Source organism: Tupaia chinensis, unplaced genomic scaffold, assembly GCF_000334495.1.
Source record: "Tupaia chinensis unplaced genomic scaffold, TupChi_1.0 Scaffold000088_1, whole genome shotgun sequence".
Classification (NCBI taxonomy): Eukaryota; Metazoa; Chordata; class Mammalia; order Scandentia; family Tupaiidae; genus Tupaia; species Tupaia belangeri.
This window is the reverse complement of record NW_006159550.1, coordinates 6,048,930-6,067,344: the sequence shown is the minus strand read 5'-3', so window position 1 is coordinate 6,067,344 and position 18,415 is coordinate 6,048,930. Positions and strand designations below refer to the sequence as shown.

The 18,415-nt window shown below is 48.4% G+C and overlaps 1 protein-coding gene across 3 annotated transcripts in view; it reads right to left on the bottom strand.

Moving 5' to 3' along the window:
- ELMO1 (engulfment and cell motility 1) overlaps positions 1-14,673 on the bottom strand; it is a 514,794-nt gene extending 500,121 nt beyond the window's left edge. For 2 of the 3 annotated variants that reach the window (XM_027769765.1, XM_027769766.1), the window contains exon 1: positions 14,120-14,264. In XM_027769765.1, the coding sequence (XP_027625566.1) occupies positions 14,120-14,197 (78 nt within the window). In that variant the 5' untranslated portion in view covers positions 14,198-14,264. Of the gene's footprint in view, positions 1-14,119; positions 14,265-14,519 lie in introns of those variants that run through there. The other variant, XM_006143011.3, reaches the window with a different exon arrangement.
- Between the last annotated feature and the right edge of the window lie 3,742 nt (positions 14,674-18,415).

Below are 18,415 nucleotides of genomic sequence, written 5' to 3'. Positions count from 1 at the left end.
TTTCTCCAAATTCTCCTGCTTTCAACATATCATCTACTCAGACTTTTATTGCATCGTCATTTGGCCAGCCCTTCCAAAAGTAATAATAGTAACAGTTACTATTTATTGAGTGGCATCCATATATCCCATCCAAGGATTACTAAGTCTTGTTTTACTTATAAAAACAAACAAACAAACAAACAACAACTGCATGAGGGTCTCAAAATGTTAGAGTACTTGTTTGATGAGTCTTGTTGGCTATCACCTTGACTAGACTGAGGGAGAGCTAGAACTTGATAAAGAATCATTCTGAGTGTGTCTGAAGTGTGTTTCCTGAGGAGATTAACATGAGAGTCTGAGAAAACTAGGTGAGAATGATCCACCCTGAATACAGACAGGCCCATCTCATCCGTAACGGTCCTGGAAGGGGCGGGTGAAGAACGTGGATCCATCTTTTTGGAGAGTAGGATAGACTTTTTCTGTTGCCTTGGACATCAATACTCAAGTCTCCCCTGCATTTGGACTTCAAGGCCTACAACAGTGGCCCCCTGAGTTCTCATACTTTTGGCCTTGGATTGAAAGTTGCATTGACTTCCCTGCCTCTGGGGCTCTCAGACTTAGACACAACCATGTCACCAGCATGCCAGGGTCTCCAGCTTGGGGAGGCCTATTGTGGGACTTCTCAGCTGCCACAATCACATGAGCCAGTTCTCCAGTGCAGCTCCTCTTCATCTATCAAATCTATTCTACTGGTTCTCCTTCCCTAGGAAACCCTAATACACTTAATTAAAAAACTGGTAACACCTATGACCGAGGCAGCATGGGAACCCAGACCCGTATGATCCCAGAACCCTTGCCCTTTAACTCATCTCCATCTAAAGAGTCCTCCCAGCCACAAATGAGCCTGTGTGCTCAGAGCTAACAGCCGAGGGAAGGGTACGAGGATGCTCAATATCTTGGTTCCAAACACATTTTAAGTGCTTGAGAAATGTTATTTAAAGCCCAATGTTTTAGCATTACCATAAGAAGAGTAGACAATCTTCCTCATGGATTATTCACTTAGATTATGATGAAATCCTAAATTAACACTGAAACTCTTAACATCCACTCCTCCAGTGGAAGAACCTTCTTTGCTTCAGCTCTCTCTTATTTCTGATGCCCAAATCACCACCTCTAACCCCAACTTCCCTGTAGTGCCTTCTCCCCCAAGCCACTGTGACCTGAGTTTACATCCTTCTACTGCCTCAAACTCAACTCTTACCCCAAAACTCTTTCAGTTTTCACCTTTTATTCATCTTATTTGACAGAATATAAACTTGCCATAAAAATCCCTCAACATATTATATTCCTCCCTAGTCTTTATACTGTGTTTGTTCCCAGATTTACCAAATTCAACTGGAAGTAACCCCCTAGACCTTTGCCTTCATTTTGCCTGTGGACCCAGAGAGCCATTATAAGGAGATGCCATCTGGAGTGCCTACGGTACCCTGGTTGAAGGTACAGCAAATGCAAAGGCATGGTTAAGCAGATGATTACGTCGTACATGTATGAGTCGACAATGTCACATGTACGAAAGAGAGACAGTGGCTAAACGGCAAGGTAGAAGGAAAACAAAACAACCAACCAAAAAAACCCCTAAGCCCTAGAGATGCTCATGAAAGTTGGGATTAACCATAGATGTTTAGCTAGGGAGTAATGTAGACAGATGTGCATTCTCAGATGATGGGATCATGGCAGAGGCTGGGAGGCCAGTTAAGTACACAAACAGGCCAGTGCAGTAAAACCAAGGGAAATATGAAAACAGCTCCAACTATATTGACACCTCACCTGTTCTCCTGTATACCCATTTGTAAGGTTTTTAAGAAGATTGTGAGTTCATCTTGACATTCCTCTATTGGTATTTTGTAGGCAGATTTCACCTCTATCTGTTCATGTGAGAAATCTTGGGATTAACTGTAACACTTCACTCTGCCTCACCACCCACATATATTTAGCCATCAATTTCCTGTCAAATTAATATTCTCATGTGTCTTAATGATACATATATCTCACATCTTTCCATCTTCCCTTTTATCCCAGGCTATGGAATGATCATTTCTGATTTGGGTCATTACAAGAGCAATCTAATTAGTCTCAGTCTTGGTGAAGAAATTCTCAAATTGAGACCCTTTGGCTCAGCCAGGTGGAATGGGGGTTTAGAAGACTTTTGGTTTGAGAAAATCATGATGCATTTTTGCATCCCAATGACCTAACAGATACCATGTGGCTGCCTGCACAGTTGGAGTCCCAGACCCACCCAGCACCATGAAAACACATGGGGCATGTGTGTGCATGCCCAAAATCCCAAGGGGAGAAGGGATTGCAGTGTGGCCATCCACACCCCCTTGGAGGGATGGTTTCTCACCTTCTCTCTCTCTCTCTTTCTTGCTCTGTCTCTCTCCAATGAGCACACATTCAACTATAGCAAACACTTTAAAAATAATTGAGATCTTTTAAAGAGCAAATAAAAATATCATCTCTTGCTTAGAAATCTTCCATTTTCCCATTTCTTAGAGTATTAGGATCCCTCGTGGGAAAGCCTCTACCCATCCAATCAGTCAAACCCAGGGCCCCATCTTTTTAAATTTTCACTGTCAAATTTTTCTTCATTTCCAGAGGGATAAAATATTAGTCAGGATCTCTTTAAATATTGTCTCCCCACCATTCATTATCTTCCTTATTAACAGAACTGACCGTGAGACATAGGTTGGGACTTAATTTTTTTCCTTTTTGTATTTTTCATTCCCTCCTCCGTTGGGCTATGTTCCAGATGAATCACTCATTTCCATCCTCCACTTTATCAGTTCTCTCTTTAACCACATCTACTCTATGGAAACTCTAGGTGTTTTACTATTTTCAATTTTCTGTTGCAGCTGCTGTTTACATTTTACTTGCAGTACGTATTCTTGATTTCTAGTGGATTCTTTCTCACATCCACCTGCTTTCCATCTATATCTATTCATATCTATTTGCATTCATAATCTCCTGTTTAGGTAGATGTGAGTCTCTCTCACTTCGAGGATACTCAGCACGCCTACTCGTAAGCTCTCCCTTGCTCTCTGTGTTCCTCCACACGGAGCCAAGAGGGGAGGGCCCGTAAGGGCAGCGCGAGCAGAAGTAACAAAGAGGCCAGGTGGGGTAAGAGCTCTGAGATAACCAACGGGAAAGCTGTGGGAGAGAGAAGAGTCTAGAAAGACACATGGTTTTATCTCGAGCAAACTGGCTGTGTGTTTACATCAGTTGCCAAACAAAGAACAACAAAGAGAAGCGAGAGTGCACAGGTTTGGGACCGAAGGAACAATGAGCACCTTCTGAGTACGTTAAGTTTGAGGTACAAGGGACGTTTAGGTGGGCAAGGCACGGCAACTGGAAAGCTGTTTGCATGGGTTGGGAGATCAAGAAAGAAGCGACAACTGGAAATTATGAGCAACTTACAATAATGATATTGATAAATGCAAACAAATCACTACAAACTTATCTCAGAGCACTGATTCGCCTGTAATCTCTGTAAATACTTACAGCTTCTCTCTTAGTTATTTGGCTGTCTTTTGACTACGGGTGATTTCTATATAAGGATATATGAAGGTCTTCCTAAAAGTCCATTCATACAATGGAATGACAAATTAAGAATGTCAATGTCCTTGACTTACAGAGATCAGCATAATAATTTTTTGACTCTACGATGGTGTAAAAGCAGGACATGTTCAGTAGAAACTGTACATTGAACACCCACACAATCTTTCCATTTCTCACTTCCGGTATAAAACACAACAATTCTCTGTGAGACAATCAACACTTTATTATAAAATAGGTCTTATGACAGATGATTTTGCCCAACTCCAGGTTGATGTGAATGCTCCAAATACACTTAGCTAGGTTAAGCTAGCTTTTGATAGGTTAGATGTAGCAAATAATTTTTGACTTAGGAGATATATCCACATACATACATTTCTTTTACTTTTAAAGACAGGGTCTTGCCATGACTCGATCCTCCTGTCTCAGCCTCCCAGCTGGGACTCAAGACATCACTGCGCCAGCTCCTTTTCAGACAGGGTCTTGCCATGACTCGATCCTCCTGTCTCAGCCTCCCAGCTGGGACTCAAGACATCACTGCGCCAGCTCCTTTTCAGACAGGGTCTTGCCATGACTCGATCCTCCTGTCTCAGCCTCCCAGCTGGGACTCAAGACATCACTGCGCCAGCTCCTTTTCAGACAGGGTCTTGCCATGACTCGATCCTCCTGTCTCAGCCTCCCAGCTGGGACTCAAGACATCACTGCGCCAGCTCCTTTTCAGACAGGGTCTTGCCATGACTCGATCCTCCTGTCTCAGCCTCCCAGCTGGGACTCAAGACATCACTGCGCCAGCTCCTTTTCAGACAGGGTCTTGCCGTAGCACCCAGGCCAGGTAAGTCAAGGAGCATTTGTACATGGTAAGGACAAGCGCAAGGGTGCCCTCGCAGGGCCCCTTCTTTAATAAGTACATTTAGCTGCCTATAGGATTACACCACAAGAGTATAAACATCCCCTATGTACTCTGCTCAACGAAACTTCATCACGAGTCATGAGTTGCAGGGTGTTGAGCACTGTTAGGTGCTGGGGACACACCCGGCCCTGGCAGGGGCCACGGCATTGGCCAACGGAGCCCCGCAGGGTGTTACAGCTGCACACAGCAAGGCTCCAGTCCGAGGAGGCAGCAGAGGCTGTATCCAAGGAACTTCATCTGGGGTAGGGAGTGAAGGAGTTAAACAGGCACAGAAGTGGGGGTGGGGATTTCACATTAGCAAAGGCTCTGGAGAGGGAAGGAGTTCCTGTTCATGAAAGGAGTTTTAAAACAAGGTCATATATGACAAGGACCCAGCTGGTGGGAATGGAGGAAGTCGCGGCGACTCCAAGCAAGACCGGTGCGGTAGCGGTAGGAAAGGGCTGGGGATAGCAGGGCCCCAAAACCACAGCGAGGAAGTGTGGGTTTTGTTCCCGGTACTGTGGGGGAGCCACTGAGAGTGCTGAGCTGGGAGAAGGGATCATACCGGAGCTAAGGGTGGGGGCCTGGGGACCAGCTGTGAGGCTACTGAGGTCACCCTGCCAAGACAACCCAGCGCCGTGGAGTGAGAGAGGACATGGGGTGGATGGAGCCCAGGACTGTCTAGAGGGCAGACCTTCCAGGATGAGCTACCTGAGAGGCTGTGGAAGACTGGGGGTGGCATGGAGGAGTGAGCCATGACAGCGATGCCGCTGACTGAGGACTCACGAGCACCATGGATGGACACCTAGGAGACAAACACAGGCCGTCTTACACCCGAGGCTATGCTCCTCTCCTTGGTGTTCCTGGTGCGCTGCACACAGCTCTAGGGAGGCCCTCTTACTGAGAGAACCCGGAGTCCCTCTGAACACTGAAATCTGTTTTTCTCCCCCGCTACAACTCTCCAGGTAACCCACCAGGAAAACGCAGCACCAAGCGTGTTGTGCACAAAAGGTACTGGAAACAAGAGCTCTTAGTCACCCAGTCTCAAGAAAACAGAGCTGGTGAGAAACCCTGCCCTGCCAAGCCCCAGCTTCCCTGAGCCACCGTGACACGGAGAAAAGCAGAGCAGAAGTGAACATCACCTCCACCTACCTAGAAAGCAACTCGAATTCTGCAGTTCATTCCCAGAAGAAGAAAGCGGAATGCTAGAATTCATCCTTGCTCGGTTACACTCAGCTCTCAGCGGAGCGAGAAATATGCTTGCTGTCTTTCTCTTTCAAAGCATGGTACGTGCTAAGATTTTATGAGGTTATACAGACTCTGTCACATGAGGAGAGAGCTAAAGACAGAAAAGGAAGTACCCCGGCCACTTTATTTTAAAGGAAGTTTAAGAAATAGATGTTACGTTACCAAATAAAACCCTTGCAAAAATCAGACGAGGGGTGATTATTCCTCTACTAACATCATTCTACCTAACATAGCAGCACAGAGGCGAGAGTGTAACACTACACAGGCTTTATCTCACTTTCCTGTCCAGGAACACAGTGAGCTCTAGGAGGTACTAAGTGTGTGTTCTCTGTACAGAGAGGCTAAGAATAATTACGACCATTTTTCTCATGTAGAAATGGAGGCACTGACTTAAAGGGACTCACTGAAAGTTCCTGTGAGAGCCAGAGGCATTGCCAACAGATAAAGTGAGTAATGTCAAGAGCCTCACAATGGTGATTCCCAAAGGTGAGTTGGACTGCACGAACATCACCAGGGCAGCTTGACAGAAATAGGAATCCCTGGCCCCACACCACACCTACAGCAGCCATCTCTATAGCTCTGACACATGTCATGAGTGGTTCTTCTGTGGAGCCAAGTCTATGAGCACCTGACCTAATTCATTCTCAAAAGGAGGGCGGGGCCGGCAGGTGGCATGGTGGTTAAGGTGCTAGATCCCATATGGCCCACTCTGGTTTGAGTCCTGGACCTGGTGGCTTGAAAGGAATACTGGGTGCGTATTTGCATGTGTGCCCCAAATCTCTAAAGGACAATAGAGGAGAAGGGACTGTGGCATGGCCATCACCCCTGGAGGACAACTTCTCACGTTAGCTCTCTCTCTGTCTTTGGTGAGTGTATGCATCCTATGGCAAAGATCTAAAATAAAATAAAATAAAATAAAATAAAATAAAATAATAAACACAAACAAAATTCTGTCTACCCTCCAGGGGACACCTGGCACCAACTGGAGACACGTGTGTTTGTCATGTCTATAACCCGCACGTCTCTAGAAGTCACACAGCAGATGGAGCCGGCAAGCCTGTGACAGTGCACGTGCCTCTGGGCCAGGCTGGCTCTCCTGATGAGAACCATGAAGTCGAGGTCCAGAGACGCAGAACCTAAGGCAGGGCTAGCCGACAGCATGGCAGTATGATAGGACCCCACTGCCTGGGTTAGTGTCAAACAGTGCTAGATTCAAACGAGTACCTTCTCAGTTGACTAACTGGAGGAAATTAATGATCCTCTGTACAGTTCTGACATTGAGAGGCTAAAGCTGACCTTATGGGGCTGTCGTAGGAGGTCAAATATTACTTCTAGAGCCTTCACACCGCCCAGCACACATCACGTGCCGGTCAACAGCAGCAGCTATCAGTCTAACTACTGCTATTGCTCCTGTGTGCAGGCTAGGCAAAACACCATACAGTCAAGCACAAACACTCAAACGCGCTTTACTCGGTTAATGAGCTCTCTGAAGTTCTTATGTAAATCAGTATGTTAAAGGCGGGCCAGCACGCCGAGGGCTGAGGGGAGCTGCAGGCCATCGCGTTGTCCATGCTGACTTCAAAACACAAGCGTCTGTGTTTCTCTCAGGAAAAAAACTGGTTTGAGTCCTGGACCTGGTGGCTTGAAAGGAATACTGGGTGCGTATTTGCATGTGTGCCCCAAATCTCTAAAGGACAATAGAGGAGAAGGGACTGTGGCATGGCCATCACCCCTGGAGGACAACTTCTCACGTTAGCTCTCTCTCTGTCTTTGGTGAGTGTATGCATCCTATGGCAAAGATCTAAAATAAAATAAAATAAAATAAAATAAAATAAAATAATAAACACAAACAAAATTCTGTCTACCCTCCAGGGGACACCTGGCACCAACTGGAGACACGTGTGTTTGTCATGTCTATAACCCGCACGTCTCTAGAAGTCACACAGCAGATGGAGCCGGCAAGCCTGTGACAGTGCACGTGCCTCTGGGCCAGGCTGGCTCTCCTGATGAGAACCATGAAGTCGAGGTCCAGAGACGCAGAACCTAAGGCAGGGCTAGCCGACAGCATGGCAGTATGATAGGACCCCACTGCCTGGGTTAGTGTCAAACAGTGCTAGATTCAAACGAGTACCTTCTCAGTTGACTAACTGGAGGAAATTAATGATCCTCTGTACAGTTCTGACATTGAGAGGCTAAAGCTGACCTTATGGGGCTGTCGTAGGAGGTCAAATATTACTTCTAGAGCCTTCACACCGCCCAGCACACATCACGTGCCGGTCAACAGCAGCAGCTATCAGTCTAACTACTGCTATTGCTCCTGTGTGCAGGCTAGGCAAAACACCATACAGTCAAGCACAAACACTCAAACGCGCTTTACTCGGTTAATGAGCTCTCTGAAGATCTTATGTAAATCAGTATGTTAAATACGGGCCAGCACGCCGAGGGCTGAGGGGAGCTGCAGGCCATCGCGTTGTCCATGCTGACTTCAAAACACAAGCGTCTGTGTTTCTCTCAGGAAAAAAAATCCCCACCAATATATGGCAAGAGGGTGTTATCATTTTTCTGGTTGGAGAATTAAGAATACCAAAGCTTTATTCTTATCTTCCCTGTTCAGAATTCAAACCTAAATTAGACACGAGGAAGTGGCACTCAGTGTAACAGACCATGGAGTACAGACGTGTGTGAACCACGGACTGGTCACAGGGAGCGTATCATCTATTTTAAGAGACGTGGGCACATAAAGAGAGACATCATTGCATTACATGCAGAATATAGTAACTGCAAGTAAAAGCTGCAGGCAACACGACTGGTGTAAGAAATGAGGAGGGAGAAACGCACGCATTGTAATGTGAGGAGAAAGGTCTGAGTACAAAGAGGGTCTCCACGGCAGTGAGCAAAGCCAGGATTTAGAGCCGGAGGAGGCGGAAGGTCTCGAGCTGGCGCACTGTCAGAAGGAAACTGTCTGCGAATGTGCAGGGACGCTCGTCTAAAGGAGAGCTTCTACAAAGCGAGAGGGTGCTTGCAAAGGCCCTGGGCCAGAGAAAATGCTCGAGGGAAACGAAGAAAGATCTCGGCCAGGAACTGGACTCGTTTGGGGATCACTAGATAGTTCAAGAAACATCCGTGACTTTTTTTTCTTTTTAATTATATTATACTTTCTTGAAATAACTCCCCCCCCCAAATTTTCCAAAAATAAAAATGGGACGACACAAAGCTGCTGAGATGAGTGAGAAGGGCCTGGAAGTCTACCCACACGCTCCTCTCCCATGGGCCATCTGAGAGGGAGCTGCAGAATCGAGGTTGAAAGCCACGTATCTCTTCACATTGCCCTTTCTGGGCTTGAATCTGCTGGTATTAAGAGGTGGAGCCTTCAGGGAAGTGATTATGTCCTAAGGATGGCCCCCTCAGGAATGGGAGTAGAGCCGTTAAGAGAGTCCTGAGGGAGGCTGTTTGCCCCTTCCCTCTGCCCCACGTGAGGACGTACAATAGATGCTATCATTGGGGCACAGTCCCTCATCGAGGTATTTACTCTTCTGATGCCTTGATCTGGGACTTCCCAGCCTCCAGAACTGTAAGCCATGTATGTCTGTTGTTTATGAATCACTCAGTTGAAGGCATTTTGTTATGGTAGCTGAAAACACTAAGATGAAGGCCTCATGCCCAGGTTTAAAGGTTCCTGGAGCCTACACTGTGTCCAATATGCCTTGCTGCCTCTGAGCAGTGCCTCTCATTCGAGTGCTTGACTGTGCTTGACTGTGAAATACACAGTGCAGGAAACAGTGCATGAATGAGAGTGGGGTGTGTGAGTCTTTTAGCTCTGGCATATCCAGACAGCCAGCATCCTCAGCCTCAAGTGGCTCCCCAAGGCTAAAACTCAACAACAGACAGTGAAGACTGGAGCATGGAGCCAGGAACAATATAGCTGATAATGCTTTTAAGAGGTTCCTGTGATACAGCATAGTCCATTCATAAAAAGCTCTTAGGAGATTTTCCTGTGGAGCGAAAACACAGAATTGTTTACTCAAAATTTAAAAGACAGTAAACAAGTCCACCGTGGCAGCAACTCCTGGGAACACAACAGGCTGGGACAGAGGGTGGCCGAGCAGAACAGAGCAGCCGGTAAGATAATAACCACTCAGGAAGCTCCTTTCCTGATTATTCACTAATAAAAGACCCATTGTTAAAATAAGCAAGGGACTTAATTCACCAGGGACCAGATAAAGAACACTGAAAGATGAAACAGATGACTCTTAAACTGTGAGAGCCCCTGTGTTGGGTTCTTCTGGCTGTCATCACAGACACAGATTAAGAGGCTCCCTCCTGTCCAGCCACATCAAAATCTCTACTGCTGTGGCCCGGAATAGGCGTTCCACACCAGCTCCTTGCACTCAATGTTGAAGACCCCTGGCTTAAGGGACGAACAATGACACCACAAATTTGTAGTGCAACCACACCCATGATTTGTGGACAATGCCAAGCAGCAATGCCTCACCCAGCTTCTCAAAATACCTTAGTGAAAGAGTAATGGGACCAGCAGATGGCATGGTGGTTATGTGACTGGACTTTCACATGGTTGACCGCGGTTCGAGTCCCAGACCTAGTGACTTAAAAATCACAGCAGGCACATGTACCTCCTGATACAATGCACTGAGAAAGACGTGGTGTCCTTTCTCTGCCTAAATGTAAAACCCAAATCTAATGATATGATCCATCAGAGGAACCCCCAACTGATAGACTTTCCATAAAACAGTGGTGTATCCCAGAAAATATCAAAGGCACAAGAGACAGAGAAAGACGGGTGAGGGGCAGCAGGCAGCGTGGTGGTGAAGGCACTGGACCCCACATCCCAGCTCTGCAGTTTGGCTTCCAGATCCAGCAGCCTGAAAAGCACACTGGAAGCATGTGCGTGCATGCCCGAAATCTCAGGAGCAGAATGGAGGAGAAGAGATTGTGGTGTGTTTGCGTGGCCATCCCCCTGAAAAGTGATTTTTCACTTCCCCTGTCTCTCTGTCTCTATCTGTCTCTTTGGTGAGTGCACATGCCCTATGGCAAAAAACAGACAGACAGACAGACAGACAGAGGAACTACCGAATTGTGGAGACCGAAGACACCCGACAATAAACACAGCACATGGCCCTGGAGGAGGTACCAGCTGTGCAGAAGACCTCAGTGGGACGACATGGACGTGAGTATCGACTGTGGATGTGAATTCCATGACCGTGGCAGCGTTCCGGTTCCTAGGCTTTACAAATGTAATGGGTATGTAAGTGAATGATTTTACTCTTAGGAAACACACACCGAGGAATTGGAGGAAAAGGGAGATGGTACCCCGAATCTCCCTCAAATGGTCCAATAAAGTGTAGGCATAGAGCAGCTCAGTGTACTACTCTTACAAGTTCTCTGTGTCTGAAATTGTACCTGCTCTCCAAAACCATCAGGTCATGAAAAACAAGGAAAGACAGAAAATGTCAAAGATTGGAGGAGGCTGAAGAAACATGGCAACTGAGTACAATGCAGTCGGGTTCCTGGATTGGATCCTGGAGCAGAAAGTGGACATTAGTGGGAAAACAAAGCTGGTTCTAGTTAATGTAGTGCACCAGAGTCAATTTCTCATTATTATTATTATTATTATTTTGGAGAGATTTTTGCTATAGGGTGCGTGCGCTCGCCAGACAGACAGAGAGAGACAGAGAGACAGAAAGCAAGAAATCCCCCCCCCCCCCCCAGGGGGGATGACCACGCCGCAATCCTTTCTCCTCCATTCTCCTCTCGGGATCTTGGGCACGCATGCACATGTGCCCGGCGTGAGTCTTAAGCCACCGGGTCCGGGACGCGAACTACAGTTGACTACGTGGGAGTCCAGCGACATAGCCATTACGCTAACTGCTGGTTCCCTCAATTTCTTATTTTTGACAAATACGCAAAAATCACGGTAAGCTGTCAACATTAGGGAACACTGGGAGAAGGGTACAAACCTAAGGGCATACAATCTCTGCAAATTTTTGTAACTCTAAAATTATTCCAAAATAAAAAAATTTGTTTTTTTTGTATGTTTGTTTGTTTGTTTGGTATTGCATGATAGTGCATGTGCTCTCCAGAGAGAGAGAGAAAGAGCGAGAGGAAGCAAGCCCCCCATAAAGAATGGAGCATGGTCACGCGACCATCCTTTCCCCTCCACTTCTCCACCCATCAGGATGTCGAGCATGCGCACACATTCATGTTCCTCTAGCCGCTGGGCAGGGGCTCGCATCACAGCCAGCCCTGTGACCCCGCTCCGCATGTACAGTGCTTACCTGCTGACCTACTAGGTTTTATTTTTTTTTAGAGGTTTTTGCCTCAGGATGTGTGCACTTACCAGAGAGAGACAGAGACAGTGAGAGGGAAAGTGAGGTATCATTCCCATCCCCCAGAGTGGACGGCCATGTTACAATCCCTTCTCCTCCATTCTCCTCCCAGGATCTTGGGCATGTATACACACATGCCCAGTGTGAGTTTCAAGGCATCAGGTCTGAGACTCGAACCACTGTCAGCCATGTGGGAGCCCAGAGACATTATTGCTATGCCATCTGGTGGCCCTGACCTACCAGGATTTTAATTATTAAAACACACACACACAGCAAAGGCCAAGAGCACAACAGTGACTCCCCAAGTTCCCAGGAATGTATACTGAAAGGTGCTGTCTTAAAGCAGAGGTTCCCAAACTCTACCAACCATGGCAGAGTCAAAATCAAACAGTTTACCAGAACCACTAAGTTAGACTCCTTTGAGATGCAGCCGCTGAGAACATTTACATGAACAAGTGCCCCCAGTGATTCTGATGCGCACCCAGGCTGGGGCGCCAACTAGGTCAGCATTTCTCAGACTTAACTGTGCACAGGGATCCCCTGGGGATCTTGCTAAAAGGCAGATTCTGCATCGGAGGTCTGGGATAAGTTCTAAGTCTCTGCATTTCTCAGGAGCTCTCAGGGGATGGCCAAGCATCTGGTCCTCAGCTCCATGTGCTGAGAACAGCCAAGCAACAGGACAGAGGAGCCCAGCCCTGTACTAGGAGTGTCACAGGGGCTCGCCCTGCCACGCACGTGTGAGAGCCCACCTGCTCTATCTTTGCAGCTGCTCTTCTTAGGTTGTGTCAAACCAACTCCTAACTACATTTAGCAGCACCAAGTGCCCTCAGATGGCTTTTAAGGTAAAATGTGACTAGTTTCTCAAACCACATATGAAAAGGATAAGTTTCTGTGGCCTGACCTGAGTGTACACGAAGCTGCTAGGCAACTCTTCTTCTGCTTGCATGGGTTGCTTCTAGAGTCATGAAAAAACTACCTAAGTGAGCACTGAAAATGGTGATTTGCAGTCTGGTGACACTTTTTGGACTACAATCCCAAATATGTACCCTTTATATGTTTACATTGAAGTCTGACTTCAACGAAGACTGGTTTGACCTGTAACATTCATTATTCCTCTGTATCCATGCAATGCCAGAAACTCTTACAATGGTCTTCCAGCACACAATGTCTAATCAAGGAAAAAAATTGTAAATCATAAAACAGTATCAGAAACATGAACAGGGTCGGCGTTGCCATGGTATTCTAGTTTTGTGTGTGTAGGAAACCGTGTAGAATCCCAGACAAGCTTCATGAAACCAATCAGTGTATCTCAGGTTGCAACCCTTGGTCCTGACGCTGTTTGTGCCAGGATGCCTAGAACAAAATGTGAAGACAGAACCTTCCTGCGATAACTTATAATCAGACAGTGAGTGAGAATCACGCCACAGGACTGCTGAGATCCGAGCCGAAGGACGCCTTTGGAGGTAAAAACCATTTTTATAAAGCTTCTTGATATTTCCTCATTCAATAAGTACTTGCTGAGTATGTACCTTGTACCAGGCAACATGCTAGACACGGAGCGAATACTGTAGGAATGAAGTTGTAGTGGGCAGACTCCAAGCCTCAGTGCCTCTGTGCTAACCTCCTTAGTGTGACACGGAACCGACACATTTGGCGACTGCTTCTGATACGAAGGCTGGAGGAAGCATGATGGAAAGGTACACTTTGTGCTAAAACAACCCGCACGCCTTCACCAGGGCGGCCAGGCAGCTGGCCTAGGACAGCCTCCTCTGTGTCAGCACCCACGGTCCAATCCGGGCCCTCCCGCCTCCCTCGGAGCTTCAGATACAAACCCCGCATTGACACAACCCCCGTAGATGTTGGAAGAGCATAGAAACCCCTTCAGGGCAGCCCCTGTAGAAGAGAAAACAGACTAAACTATGACTGCACAGATTTTTCAGCAGAGCCAGAGAGCGAAAGGGGGAAAAGAGACCATCCGAAGTCAAGGGAAAGCCCAGCGTAAAAGAGAACTAAAAATAGCCATGCAAACGCGGTCCCGTTTACTAACCTGATCAATTTCCATGAGTTTGGGGTAGGCGCCCGGCCATTCTATGGCCACCTTGACGATGTCCGCGGGGGGCGGCATGGTAAGCCCAGGCCTTCGGAGACCGGTGGAGTGAGACCCTAGGCGCAGAGGGCTGCACGTGTCCAACCTAGTGGGGAACGGCAGAAAGAAAGAGAAGTCGCTCGGTGTAGATGCAGGGCGAATTCTGCTTCATCACTTCCTGTTTTCACTGGTGAGCGAGGTACAAAAAACGGCTCCTTCTGGCGCCTGAGTGCTGAAGATGCAGGGGTGCAGCCAACTGCAGCACCCTGCTCCCCAGGAAGAAAGGGGGGCGCTGCCCACACCAGGAGACCTCCAGGGGCACAGATCGCAGAGACCTCCATGAAGTGAAGCTGCCCCTTACCACCAGGCTCTGCTCCACCGGGAGTCCGGGGTCCGGGCCGCCGGCTAGCTCCGTCCAGACCTGCACGCAAACGCCTGGCGCGCTCGGCTCCGGAAGGAGATTGCCCAGGAAGTCATGGTCAGGAAGCAGCTTTTCTTCAGTGCTCTCTGTGTGTCACAAATAGACCTCCGCACTATAGCAACCAGGATATCATGAGGAAGGAGAAATGCCCCGGGTTCACACGCAGGCACACGCACTCCCTCCCCGGGCCCAGCCAGCCACGGCCTTCCAGGGGAGAGAACGGACACCCAGGGGAGGGCGGCGCTGGGAACAGACCTGAATCGGTTTGTATGAACAGCGACGTTTACGTGGAGGAAGTAACGGTGAATGATCCCTCCTTCCCCAGGCCAGCCCCTACCTGTTTTCACTTGTTTTTGTTACAGTCACGACTCGTGTGTGTGTGTGTGTGTGTGTGTGTGTGTGTGTGTGTGTGTGTAGTCTCCCTTCTCCCGATGTCATACCCTCTCGATGTCCATTTGTACCCGGATCTCTCCAGTTACCGAAAGTTGTTTCTTCTGTATCCTTCCAGAATCTCCTCGTGTGGGGAAGGCTAACTCAGAAGTACACTTCCCTGTAATCTGCCCAAAGGCGCAGCGTCTGCCTCTCGCCCGCTCGGCTCTGGCACCGGCTCTCCTCCCCGCTGCGCTGCACGGTCCATCCCCAGGCTCTGTGTCTTACTGGGAACCATTCTCAGCTGTGTGCCCTGTGGGCCATTCCTGTCTTTCGTTATCAACAGGACTGTGTTGCATAAACTTACACATACACAGTTTTATACACAGCAAGTACATGCTTATGACAGATTTGCACAGGTAAAACTGCAGGGTCAAAGCATGGATGTAGTTTTACATTTGAATAGCCACTTCCAAACAATTTTTTTCTGAGTCAGCCCGCGTGTGTGTGTGTGTGTGTGTGTGTGTGTGTGTGTGTGTGTGTGTGTGTAGTCTCCCTTCTCCCGATGTCATACCCTCTCGATGTCCATTTGTACCCGGATCTCTCCAGTTACCGAAAGTTGTTTCTTCTGTATCCTTCCAGAATCTCCTCGTGTGGGGAAGGCTAACTCAGAAGTACACTTCCCTGTAATCTGCCCAAAGGCGCAGCGTCTGCCTCTCGCCCGCTCGGCTCTGGCACCGGCTCTCCTCCCCGCTGCGCTGCACGGTCCATCCCCAGGCTCTGTGTCTTACTGGGAACCATTCTCAGCTGTGTGCCCTGTGGGCCATTCCTGTCTTTCGTTATCAACAGGACTGTGTTGCATAAACTTACACATACACAGTTTTATACACAGCAAGTACATGCTTATGACAGATTTGCACAGGTAAAACTGCAGGGTCAAAGCATGGATGTAGTTTTACATTTGAATAGCCACTTCCAAACAACCAGTACTGGAGTTGGGCGACTTACACTCCCTCTCCCAGTGTAGGAAGTTGCCTCTTTCTACAGTCTCAACAATGCACTGGATGTCTGCAGGCCCGATGAGCTCAACAAAGTATCTCAGCACACTCTGAGCTTATGCTTATTGTGGATAAGGTGGGACTAAAGATGTGAAATGCCCAGATCTCTGCCCCTCTCCTGCTGGGTTCTCGAGCCTTTTCAGCAAGTGACTGCCACGTGAGGATTTTAACCAAGCCTGTGCACTTGGCTCTTGGTAGACCAGGGTACACCTAGTCCGTCCCTCCCCAGGCCTTGGTGGCAGCTGGACATTCCAGAGGAGACGAGAGTGAACCCTGGAAGCCCCCACAGCATGGGCAGCTGTGTAAGTAACTGATGTTGCGGATCTGACAACACTGCTGTGCCCGTGACCAGGGTGACTGGGGACGCTGCCGCGAAGCTCATCAGCAGTAACCAGCAAGAGCACCCCACAGAGCAGCAGCCTAGCCGCTCACTGACCGGCCATTACCCAGGCTCCGCTCTGTGTCGGGCTGGTGTGCAAGCCAGGGACACGGCAGCAAACCTGGCCACCAGGAGGCAACGAGGGACGAGGGACGCCGAGAAGAATGAAGCAGGGAAGGACACTTGGAGTCTGCATGGGAGGGGCAGCACACGGTCTTCGACCGGGACTTAGGGAGAGCTCTCCGAGAAGGCGCATGGGAGCAAAGACCAGCCAGAGGCGAGGAAGTAACTCCTGCTGATGTCTGGAGGAGCGGCGAGAGCAGAGGTCCTGCGTGAGGAGCACGCCGGATAAACTCCTGAAGCGGGCGAGTTCCTGGAGCCACGTGAGGGGAGCACACAACAGAAGCTCCAAGAGTCGCCGGGCCACACCGGGTGGGCTCACTCACCATCCCCCCACACACCTGGACACTCGGGCCACACCTCTGGGTTTGTGCCTCCCGAAGAAAGGGGTTCATAGTCACATGCATCTGTTCAGAGCATAAACTACAACTTTTCAGAAAGCCTTCACAATGTGCGTTCTCAGTTTGCATTCTCTGAGTAATTTAAATTTACTAGGATTTTTATCCTCAAGCATTAGTTATGAACTTATCCATTCCAATGTCACTTGTTGTTTTGTTTATAATTTGCAAGACTTGAAAACAATGGACTATGCAACAATAGGACAATGTTAGGTAATTATAGTGTCTCATGTACGAAGACCAGCAGACAGTCTATACCCGGGACTTCCTCTTCATGGTCTCACCCTCTCTGAATATTTAGAAATTCTAAGAACAGTGTTTTGTATCTGTACCACATCGCTCCAATTCGGGATCCAAGTTCAATTATACACGCTCAGATAAGAATTTAAAAAGTGGCCTCTAATGCCAAAAACAGACTCGTGAATATCAGGTTACACTATTGGAAGTCAAGAACAAACAACCTTGGGATCGGGAGAACAGATAATAGGCATAAGAGTGCATTCCGAGCACCCTCTCCCCACAGTCCGGAGCGGACATCAAGAGAGATCATCTAACCTTCTAGGGACCAAACGCCACGCTTGGTTCTCTACCCTTAGGCTGGCATTTATTTCTCAAAGACTGTTCAGGGGAACCTGTTGAACAGGTGGGAATACAATACGGCGGCTCTTCTCTGAGCCCCCTGTGCAGAGGGAAAGGGGAGTGTGTACAAAGCAGACACTGGGAGAGCCGAGAAGCAAGGCTTCCCCTGGGGTGGTCACTCGTCCAAGCCCAACCAGACCTTGTCAGTTCTCCTCACACTGACAGACAGCAAGACCCAGGAGTAGCAGTGTTCCCTGGCGTGGAGGGGACGCCCATTGCAGATCAGCTCATCTGGCCTGTATTCCATCCTCTGGAATATGCATATCCCCGAGGGAATGTTGGCTCCAAAGGTGTCTATGTACGGTCACTGTGGCTCCTGATGAAATTCAGGGGAGGAGGGTTCTAGCTCAGGCTTCTCATCCTTGGCATGGTCCACAGTGGGGGCATTATTCCTCATTGCGGGGGCTGTCCTGTGTCTTGCAGAACGGCTGCCATCCTCACTCCCTAGAGACCAGCAGCACCCCTCCATTACAGCCATCAAAACTATTTCCAGACATGCCAAATGTCCTCTGAGGGGCAAATCTCTGTGGCTGAGAGGTTGTGAGCTTACAAATCCTCTAGGCGGATTGGAGATTGGGACCACCACCCTTTATCCTTGACCTTGAAACAAGGCAAGTGGTCTCATGGGACTCTCCAGGAAATACCTACACTCAGGGCCAGCTCGTGGTCAGGCGTAACAGGGAATAGTTGAAAGCCTTCAGCCCACAGGCTGATATCCTAGGGTCCTCTGCTTGCCTAGCACAGCCCTAGTGGTCGCCTTCTTCTTGCTGAACTTGGAGCACATCAAAGGCAACCGCCACATCCCATGCACAGTTACCCAGGCCCCAGAAGCACGCCAACACGGCTGTTGGATGAGTGTCATATCCCATCCAC